This window comes from Malurus melanocephalus, unplaced genomic scaffold, assembly GCF_030028575.1.
Source record: "Malurus melanocephalus ecotype Western Australia unplaced genomic scaffold, MMel_1.1 scaffold_1241, whole genome shotgun sequence".
Classification (NCBI taxonomy): domain Eukaryota; kingdom Metazoa; phylum Chordata; class Aves; order Passeriformes; family Maluridae; genus Malurus; species Malurus melanocephalus.
In genome coordinates, this window is record NW_026624473.1 from 1 (window position 1) to 10,487 (window position 10,487).

At 70.0% G+C, this 10,487-nt stretch overlaps 1 protein-coding gene across 1 annotated transcript; it reads right to left on the reverse strand.

Annotated features, from left to right (window-relative positions):
- Window positions 1-859: 859 nt before the first annotated feature.
- On the reverse strand, window positions 860-7,244 carry LOC130586657 (cAMP-specific 3',5'-cyclic phosphodiesterase 4C-like). Its single transcript, XM_057387532.1, has 15 exons — window positions 7,096-7,244; window positions 5,230-5,418; window positions 5,111-5,147; window positions 4,937-5,001; window positions 4,771-4,820; window positions 4,174-4,286; window positions 3,956-4,049; window positions 3,451-3,629; window positions 3,268-3,366; window positions 2,954-3,118; window positions 2,780-2,879; window positions 2,543-2,697; window positions 2,337-2,459; window positions 2,004-2,186; window positions 860-1,903 (listed from the first exon to the last, which is right to left on the reverse strand). The coding sequence occupies exons 1-15, from the start codon at window positions 7,242-7,244 to the stop codon at window positions 1,394-1,396; spliced, it is 2,211 nt and encodes a 736-aa protein (XP_057243515.1). The 3' UTR covers window positions 860-1,393.
- Window positions 7,245-10,487: the final 3,243 nt, after the last annotated feature.

The following is a 10,487-nucleotide window of genomic DNA, read 5'->3' on the forward strand; positions in this document are numbered from 1 at the left end:
GCTGCTGTGGGTATTTTCCATCACCTTACCCATGCTGCAGCCCCTTGGCCAGGAACGGGGCCAAAAGGGCTTTTTCCACCRRTTCCTGCCCTCTCCAGCCCGGCAGATCCGGGATTCGAGGCGTTCTGGCCGCACACAGCCTCGGCCCGTCCATCCTCGGTGACACCCAGCACCCACCGGGGATGGCACAGAGCCACCTCCACCCCACCAAACCCCAAAAAAACACCCAAGCTGGGGCAGAACCATCCCCATCCCGAGTTCCCCGGCGCTGCCAGGGGGTGCGGGCCCCACGTGCCGGGGCAGTGCCGCGGGTGGGGACGTGTTTGTGGCGATAAATCAGCGTAGGGAGCAATGCGGAAGGGCCGGGAGCGGGCTCCGCGCCGCGCCAAGCCGGCGATTAAATATTTACCTTAGCGGGTCGTGTTTGCCAGCCACGGATCGGCGTTTCCAGGGAGGAGCTGGCTTTTGTTCCAGCGCAAAGCCAGGCTCTGCCCGGTGCCCGGCGGGGCCACCAACCGCTCCGCTCCCTGGGGACATCACCCGCGGCTCCCGTGACACGGAAAAGCGCTCGCAAGGCTCGTGTTTAGGGTGGAACAAACCGGGTTTAATCGCTGGAAGGTGAAGGGAGAATCCCAAAGGACTTTGCCCCGGAAATGGGAGGGGGCTGGCAGCACCCGCCGGGGTCCGAAATGTGAGATACAAATGGTATTTTGAGTGATCACGGAGTAGAAACGCGGCTTTCTGCCACAAAAAATGTAACTTTCCGCCCTGAAAATGTAACTTTCCGCCCTGAAAATTTAACTTTCCGCCCCGAAAGTGCCACTTTCCGCCCTGAAAATGTAACTTTCTGCCCCGAAAATTTAACTTTCCGCCCCGAAAGTGCCACTTTCCGCCCTGAAAATGTAACTTTCTGCCCCGAAATCGCGTGTGGAGCCTCGGAGAGGCTCGTAGTAAAAAGTGAGCTACAAAAGGCTTTAAAAAGTGAACCCATCCCCAAATAAATAAAGCGCTGCGTGGTGCCCGTGCCGTGCGCCGTGCCAGGGGGTGCCCCGTGCTGGGGGTGTCCCCAGCACCCTCTGCCCCGCCCTGGGGCTCTGTCCTGCGAGGGAACGCCTGGAAAGGTGCGGGAATGCTCCTTCCTGGAGCCCTGCGGGGCGCGGTGTCCCCAGGGCAGGGCTGGGGCCGGAGCGCGGTGTCCCCACGCCCTGTCTGCAGGGGACAGGGACCTTTCCCAGCAGCGGGTGGCAGCGGAGAGACGGCCAGCAGTGTCCTTGTGCCTGTCAGGACCTGCCCGGCTCCCGCTCGGGGACACAACTCAGATTCCTCCGTGTCCCCACAGTGCCAGTGCTCCCCGCTGTCCCCTGGCAGCGAGGGGACCCTSGGGCCGGTGCCGCTACGTGCCCAGGGACAGGAATGTGACATTGCCCTCCGTGTCCAGGCACAGCCCCGGCACGGAGCCRCCGCCATCCTCCGGCAGCGTCCCCTGCAGCCCCCGCCGGTTGTCCACGTCCCCGGGACGGGTCACGGGCGAGCCGCGGTCCCCGGGGCCGGGGGACAGGCGCTTGGTGTCGGCCGGCTCCGAGTCATCCGTGCCCGGCGTCTTGGAGCCGCTGTTGTCCTCATCCAGGGGGCTTTCGGCGCCATCGGGCTCCGTGTCCGACTCGCCCTCCTCTTCCTCCTCCTCCTCCTCTTCCTCCTCCAGCGTCAGCTCGAACTGGAACTTGTCGGTGGTGGCGGGGGACACGGCGGGTGCCGGGGCCGGAGGGGACGGGCTGCGCGGGATCATGCTCTGGTACCACTCGCGGTTGTCCTCCAGCGTGTCCAGCAGCTCCTGCGCGTCCGGGTGCACCAAATCGGCCCAGGTCTCCCACAGCGGGTGCGCGATGAAGTCGATGAATCCCACCTTGGGGGAGGAAGGGAGGGAGGGAGGGAGGGAGGGAGGCAGAGCTGAGCCCCCTGCCCATCCCCACAGCCCCAGCCCGGCCCCGGGGATGCCGCCACACCTGGGATTTCTCCACGGACGCCGTGTGCTTGTCGCACATGGGGCTGATCTCCATGCCCTTCTCCCGCTCGCGGTCTCCCTGGTGGAAGAACTCCTCCATGATCCGCTCGGTCCACTGCCGGTACAGCTCCAGCGGTTTTGTGGGGTTGCTGAGATCAGCGCAGTGCACCATGTTCTGCAGGACCTGTGGGCACAAACGCCGTGTCCTCTGTCCCCCGGGGCCACCCACGCCGTGCCAGCATCTCGCTTGGCTCCCCAGGTGGGGTCAGGAGGGTGGTGGCACCRAACGGGACATCCCCGCAGTGCCGGGAGGGATTTCCAGCCGTGCCCCCACCTGGATCCGGTCCGAGTAGTTGTCCAGCAGCAGCACCCCCAGACTGGTCACCTTCTTGGTCTCCACCATGGTTTTCAGGTCCGCCAGCAGGTTCATGTGCTTGGACATGTCCGTGGCCAGCACCTGGGTGGGGTGAGGGGCAAACGGGGCTCGGGCTGACCCCCCAGGCCAGCCCCGCACCCCAGCGTGGCCCAGCCCCCCCGTACCATGTCGATGACCATTTTACGGAGCGTCTGCCGCTGCTTCCTGCTCAGGTTCTGGAAGATGTCRCAGTTCTCCTCCTGCAGGAGCTTGAAGCCCACGGCCAGGTGGTGATTCTCCAGCACCGAGGCGTCGTTGTACATCAGCGCCAGCTCCGAGTCTGCGAGGCGGCACCGGTCACCCCGGGGTGATTTCTGGGGTGCCCCATCATCCCCCAGCTCCCTCCCCACCCCGCAGCTCACTGGTGTTGATGAGGAACTGGTTGGACACCCCGGGATGGTCAACATCGTGGATGGCGCTGGCGAAGATGGCAGCCATGATCTCCAAATCCGTGAAGACAGCCTGACAACGGCGGAAAAAGGCATTGGGGACGTGTCACAGGCACACCCGGGTGGCTTCAGGTGACCGGGAATCACCTCGAGCGCGGGCGTGGAGAGCAGGACGTGCGTGGACTGTGCCACATCGGCGGCGTGCAGGTTGTTGTGGTACGCCACGTCGGCGTGGTAGTGATCCTCCAGCGTCAGCATGTAGGTGATGAAGGTGTTCACCGGGATGCGGAAAGTCTTCATCAGGTCCCGCTCCTGAGGGCGGGAGGGAGCGGGTGGCACGTCCCCATCGGGGCACGGGGACAGGGCCCCATCGGGGCACGGGGACAGGGCCACCCCGGCGGGGCACGGGGACAGGGCCCCATCGGGGCACGGGGACAGGGCCACCCCGGCGGGGCGCTCACCTGGAAGATGCTGTACATGATGACGGTCAGCGGGCGGTTCCCCGAGTACTCGGCCACTTTGAATATGTCCAACCCCCACTTGTTGGTGTCCTCCAGCTCCTGGGGACAGGAGGGACACAGATCYGTGGGTGACCATCCCCGGGGACGCTCTGGGCGGGGAGGGGTCACCCGTGYCAGCCCCACCTTGGCCAGCAGCGCCTCGTGCTCCGTGCGCACCCCGAAGCGGGGGATGCCGGCCCTGGCCAGGCTGGAGCTGTGCTTGAGCTTGCGGACGCCGCTGATCTGCGACATGGGGCGCTTCCTCCGCTCCTTGTCCTTGTCCTTGGCCAGCGCCGAGGGGATCTCCACCTCGTGCTGCTTGTCTGGGTGACACGGGATGGGGGTGAGCGGGGTGGGGRCACAAATCCCACTGCCAGCGTCCCCCCGGGTTATGCTGGTGACACGGCACAGGTCACTGGGTGACAATTCGGGGCACTTTACAGCTCACACATGTGCCAGGGGACCCCTGGACACTGCCCCAGGCACACCAGKACACACCAATATACACCAGTATGCACCAGCAAAGGGAAACCCCCCTGGTGCCCCCAATTCCTCCCTGAGCCTCCGCTGGCATCGCACCCCAGCTCCCTGGGGACACAAAGCCCACCCTGCTGGCGGCACAGGGGTGACCCCAGGGTGGGGRTCTCACCCAGGAAGGTGCTGGAGATGTACTCGGACACCTGGTTCCCGGAGCGGCTGGTCTCCGATAGCTGCGTCAGCTCCCGGCTCAGCATCCGCTTGAACTGCGGGCGGTGGGCGGTGGGCACGGTCAGGGGGGTGGGGGCTGGCAGGACCCCCCTGCTGCCCGTTCTGGGGGTGYTTTGGGGTCCCCACGCCCGCCGGGGTGACCGTGACGGGGTCCCTCACCTTGTTGGAGGCCATCTCGCTGACCGAGTGCCGGGTCTGCAGCGTCTCCAGCTGGTCCAAGCACCAGTCCAGCTCCTCCAGGGTCTCCCTCGAGAGTTTCTGGTGGGCATCTTCTGCTGGGGGCAGCGGTCAGCTTGGCAAGGGACACTCCGGTGGCGCGGCCACCCGGCCCGGGGTGGCTGCAGCCCCTGCGGGCCCCGGGGGTCACTCCAGCACCGGCCCCGGGGGCGCGGGGGGACGCGGGGCTCGGGGTGGAGCATCCCCGGGTGGCGGGGCTCGCTGTCCCCGCGGCGTGGTGGCCCCGGCACGCGGCGTGCCACGCTGTCCCTGCCGYGGGGTGACAGCCAGCCCCGGGGGCAGCCGCGCTCCCGCGGGGCCCCGCTCACCGCCGGGCTTTTATTAATGGAAGGTTTGACGTCAACGGGAGCTTTTCCACCGCCGCGAAGGGCGGCCGGGCGGGAGGAGCTGCCGAAAACCAGACATGGATCCCAAAGGGCAAAGCCGCGGCTCTGCCGTGCCTTGAGGGGGGGGTGCTGCACCCCCGGGGGACACAAAATGAGCCCCAAAACCTCCCCAGCACCGAGCCCCGGCACTCACCAGAGAGGCTGGCCTTGCTCCCCGAGGGCAGGCTGCTGCTCGATCCTCGCCTGTGACACACGGGGGGCTGAGAGTGGGGACCCCCGCGGCCGTGCCCKCACCTCGCCACGGGTCGGGGTCCCCAGCCAGGTGCCACCCTCGCCATGCCACCCCCCGGGCCACTCACTTGATGCCAGCGCGGTCCTGGAGGTGGGYCAGGTTGCTGCGGACGGTGCGGAGGCTGGCCAGGACCTGGGGGGTGACAGGGGGCTGGGGTCGGGCGGGACCCCCCGGGACACCCAGCACGGTGCTGGGCACAGCCCGTGTCCCCTCCTGGGCAGGGCACAGCGGTGSCACCTACCTGGGCGAACGGGGTGACGATCATGTCTTCTCCGTGCCTGCGGGAGCACAGGGAGCGTGAGGGAGGGGAGAGAGGGGAGGGCAGGGCGGGGGTCCCGGGGYTGGGCTGGGGGCACTCACAGGTCGCTGGCGATGGAGGAGTTGCGGGACATGGCCTTTGGGGACAGGTCGTAGTCGCTGTCGGAGCGGTAGAGGAAGGACTCGCGGCGCTGGCCGTGGCTGAAGGTGCCCTGCAGGACCAGCCCCGCGCCCGGGCTGGCCTGGGGGTCCAGCACGCCCCGCCCGGGGGGGCCATTCTCCAGGTCAAAGCTGTGAGGGGACAGGGGACACGGCTGGCACAGAGGGGGTGGCACAGGGACCTCAGYCCAGGGGGTTTGCGGGGTTCTCTGTGCCGCTGTCCCGCTCAGCACAGCGCGCTCTGCCTCGGTGACCCTGCGGTGGCACTGCCACTGGCCAGCCTGGCCCTGCTGGCTCTGTCACCCGCTGCTGAGAACGGGCACAGCTCACGGTGCACACGCTGGGCTTGGGGACACTGTCCCACAGAGCCAGCCTGTCCCGTGTCACCCGGCTGCGACAGGACCCGCTGTCCCGGCGCTCCCCGCTCCACAGACCCCAGCACGGGCTGGCTCCCGACTGTCCCCTGCCCTACCTGTCACCAGCAGCGCGGTCCCAAATCCTCCAAAGCCCCAAAGCCGCGCTCAGCCCCGTCTCGGGGTGCCGTGTCCCATGGAGGGGACAATATCCCAGGCACGGCACGGAGCCAGGGGACATCGAAGGACAGAAACCGGCGCAGAAGCCAAGCCCYGGCCCTCGGGGACGCTGGCGGCAGCCCAGGGCCACCCCAAGCGGAGCCACCGGGCAGCCGTGTGCGCCCACCAGGGGACAGGGGACAGGGRTGGCGACCCCGCAGTGTCCCCGAGCTGGCCGCGGCCGCCTCACCCTCCTCCCTGCACTGCCGGGGTCATGGGAAAGGCCGCACGCACCGGGGACACGGCCAGGGCCACGCAGAGCCTGTCCCCTCCCGCAGCCGCCACCGCCGCGGGGACGGGGACGAGGACGAGCCACCCCCGGGGACGAGCCACCCCCGGGGACGAGCCACCCCCGGGGACGGGGACGAGCCACCCCCGGGGACGAGCCACCCCCGGGGACGAGGACGAGCCACCCTCGGGGACGAGGACGAGCCACCCTCGGGGACGAGCCACCCCCGGGGACGGGGACCGAGCCACCCCCGGGCCCGAGCCACCCCCGGGGACAAGCCATCCCCGGGGACGAGCCACCCCCGGGACCGAGCCACCCCCGCGCACCGGGCGCGCGTCCCCGCGGGAGCCCCGCACGTACCCGATGCACGAATGCCTCCGGGACGGGCAGCGGCTCCCCGGCAGCATCGTCCCGCTCCGGCAGCCCCGCTGGCTGTGGCTGTGTCCCCGGCGGTGGCAGTGCCAGCCGGCACCGCGTCATGCCATCCCGCAGCCCCTTGTTTTGCTGCCTCGCCTTCCCATCCCCGATGGTACCGGCAGCACAAAGCCGCATTGTCCCTCCGACGGCCCCGCGGGGTGATGCCCGCGTCTGTTCCCGGCCCCATGCCACCACCCCTGACCTCGCTGTCGCCGCGGGGGACAGCCCGGGGGACACGAGTCCGGTGCCCAATTAACCCCCTCCCCGTTTCGGCGTTAATTATCTCCGAGCGGTGTCCGCGGCCGGGGCGGGGGGGCTGCTCTAAATAAATGCTGAGGAGGGATTTGCTGAGCCCCACAGCGCACCCCAAAAACACCGCACAAAGCTCTGGGGTGCGGAGGGCAGGGTCGGTGTCCCCCTCTGTCCCCACCGGGGCCAYCGGGAGTGTGTCCGTGCTCGTCCCCGCGTCCGGCTCATGTGGGGACAGCCGCTGTCCCCTCCTCGGTGGGACCAAAGCCACAACTCTGGGGGGGCGCTGCCCCCATCCCGGTGCCCCCCACCCGCGGGGACCCGCCAGCGTCCCCCCCTTACCAGAGGGGATGCGCCACGGTGAAGCGCCGCTGCAGGCGGATGCTCTGGTTCATCAGGAGCTTCCTGAAGAGGACGGGGGAATTGCGGGGGGAACAGCGAGGGGACGCGGCCGGAGAAGCCCCCGGCGAGCCGTGAGCGGCGGGCAGCATGGCCCGGGCTCAGGGACCCCCGGGCGGGCGGCGAGGCCCCGCCGCCCCCGGCGCGGAGCAGGAAGCGAGAGGAGCCCGTCCCGGCCCCGGGAAACTTTCCATCCCCCTCCCGCCCTGCGCCTGGGAAATTAAACAACTGTCTGGCTCCGGCAGCGGCGCAGGGAGCGGGTCCCCCCCCGGTGTGCCTGGCGGCCCGGGCACGTGGCCCCTCGCTGGCCCGGTGCCACCGGCCACCCTGCTGTCCCCGAGGCGGCAGCTGCTGCTGAAAGGGCAGGGGGGCTCTGCCGGCACACGCGGAAAAACGACCCGCGGGGACCCCAGGGACTCAGACCTACGGAGTGGATGTGCCAGGGTGGCATCGAGGGACACGGCTGTGCTTGGAGCATCCCGGACAGGCGGTGTGGCCGTGCCATGGTGGCACCAAGGGACACGGCTGAGCTTGGAGCATCCCGGGCACACGCGGTGTGGCCGTGCCATGGTGGCACCAAGGGACATGGCTGAGCTTGGAGCATCCTGAACTTGCAGTGTGGCCATGCCAGGGTGGCACCGAGGGACACGGCTGTGCTTGGAGCATCCCAGACAGGCGGTGTGGCTGTGCCATGGTGGCACCAAGGGACATGGCTGAGCTGAGAGCATCCCGGGCACGCGGTGTGGCCATGCCATGGTGGCACCAAGGGACACGGCTGTGCTTGGAGCATCCCAGACATGCAGTGTGGCCGTGCCATGGTGGCACCGAGTGACACAGCTGAGCTTGGAGCATCCCGGGCACACGCAGTGTGGCCATGCCACGGTGGCACTGAAGGATCTGTGAGCCCCAAACCCACCCCACATCGTGCCCCAGCCCCTCCCCGGTGCTGTCCCCTCCCGAGAGCAGCAGGGAGCAGCAGGATGAGGTCCAGCTGGTGACAGTGACACCGTGGAGGACCCACCGGCCTGGCCGTGGGAGCTGGCACATGCCCAGCGCGATGGTGGCCACAGGAATATCCAACAGGGACAGCAACAGGGTCCCGCTGCCACCACAGCACCGGCAGGGACCCCAAAACCCACCGGATGGGGGTCCTGGGGGGTCACCTTTGCTTTCGAGGCACTGCCAGCAGGATGGTGGGGACATCGGGGACAGAGGGACACCAGGGGATGTGGGAGAGAGGGAAGTGCCCCCATGTCCTGGCGGGCAGCCAGTCCCTGTCCCCAGGACAGCCAGTCCTTATCGCAGTGTCACTGTCCCCACGTGTCTGTGCAGGGCTGGATGACAAGTGACACCAGAGCCGTGTCCCTCGGCCGTGCCAGCTCCTCGCTGTCCCCACAAGCCGGGCTGGGAGAGGCACGGGACAGGGGGAACGGCCCAAAAATAGCCCGGCAGGAACGGAGCCGGGGCCGAGGCACCGCGGGAGGGAGCGGGGTCACCTCGGGCACGGCCGGTCCAGCCCTGCGGCCGCTCTGGAGGGACCACGGGGTGGGGACAAGGAGGGGACAGGGATGGGTGACGGGGACAGTGCGGTGGGGACAGTGGGGGACAGGAGCGTTGTGGGGTGACAGGGACAGACGGACAGAACGGACACTCCGGGACCGGTGACAGAGGGGTTTGTCCCCAACCCACCGGGTGCCGCTGTCCGGCCGCCGGTGCTGAACCCGGAATGTCCCCGCCCGTCGTGCCCTGCCCGGTAACGCGTTCCCGGTGCCACCGGGACCGGCATCACCTCCCCGCTCCCCGTGCCGCCCTTACCGGGGGGGCTCGGACTCATCGCCGCTGCTCGGGCCGCTCTCCTCGATGGTGAACACCACCCGGGCAGCCTCGGGCTCGGGGCCGCGGGCCGCCTCCGCCAACCGGCAGCCCAGCGGCGGCAACAGCGGGGTCCCGGAGAAACGCCGGCGCACGGCGCCCACCGCCGCTCCCGGGCCCGGGCCCGACGGGGCGGCCTCGCCGGGATCGCGGCAGCGCTGCCGGGAAACGGAGCTGCGGTGAGGGGCGCGGGGAGCGGCCCCCGGTGGGTCCCGGCCCGACCCCGGCCCGAGGGTCCCGCCCGGGCAGCGCCCCCCGCCCGCCCCCGCCGGTACCGAGCGCCGGTAGCGCGCTGGCGCCCCCTGCTGGACACGGTGCGGCGCTGCAGCMGGGGCTACCGGGGAGTTACCGGGGCGAGCGGGGCCCGGGGAAAGGCTCGGCCGGTGCACCGGGAGCGGCTCCGCCCGCAGCGCACGGAGCCACCGGGACTGCCCCGTTCCTCCTCCTCTTCCTCCTCCTCCTCCCGCCGCCACCGGACCGAACCCCTTCGCTTCCCCCGGGACCCCGCCGGAAAAAAAACCCCGGAGCCGGCGCGCAATTACGCAGAGGTGAATAATAATTAACCGCCCATTAWGGGGATAATTAACTCCCTCTCAGCGCCGCCAGCCCGGTTATTGCTGCCCGGGGGCCCGGCGCTGGGACGCTCGTACCGGGGACACCCCTCGCCCCCCGGGACACCCCTCTCCCCCCCCGGTGACCCCCGGTGCCGGTCTCACCTCCGCGCCGAGGAAGGGCAGCGCTGTCCGGCTCCGTCTCATCGCCGTCCCTGCGGGGGGAGCTTAGGGAGCCGCGGCCGGGGGGGTGTCACCGGCGGGGACCCCCCTCCCGCGGCTGGGGACACCCCGGGGACACCCCGGGGACACCCCGGGGACACCCCGGGGCCGGGACACGCGGGCTCCTCCCCCCCGCGGTTGACGGGCGCCGGTTCTCGGCCCGGCTCAGCCCCTCCCTCTGTTTCGGGGTCCCCCCGCCCCACTCCCGGCGCTTCCACGGGTTGGATGGGGACAGGGACACGAACCTRAGGCCGCGGTGGTGGCCCCCGGCCCGCAGCACCCGCCCAGCCGTGACCCCCCCGGTGCCCCGTTAATGATCCACCGCGAACCTCGCCACCGCCGCCCCGAGGAACCGGGACACGCCGGGGCGCACCCGCAGAGCCCCCCGGGACCGAGCCCCCCGCGGCCCGCCCGGCGCTCGGAGCGGCCTCACCCCAATCTCAGGAGCTGCCGAGCCCCGGCACGGGGGTCCCCGGTACCGCCCGCCCCCCGGGCTCGCCCGCAGCCCCTTACCGGTGGCCGGTCCTCGCGGCGAGCGCGGCCCCGGCCGAGTGCAGCGGAGCAGAAGGAAGGCGATGTGCGTGCCTGGCCGCTCGCTCCCTCCCTCCCATCGCACCTCGCCGGGGGGGCTGCGCGGTCCCCCCGCCCCGGGCAGCACCGCCCCGCACCCCGCACCCCGCACCCCGCACC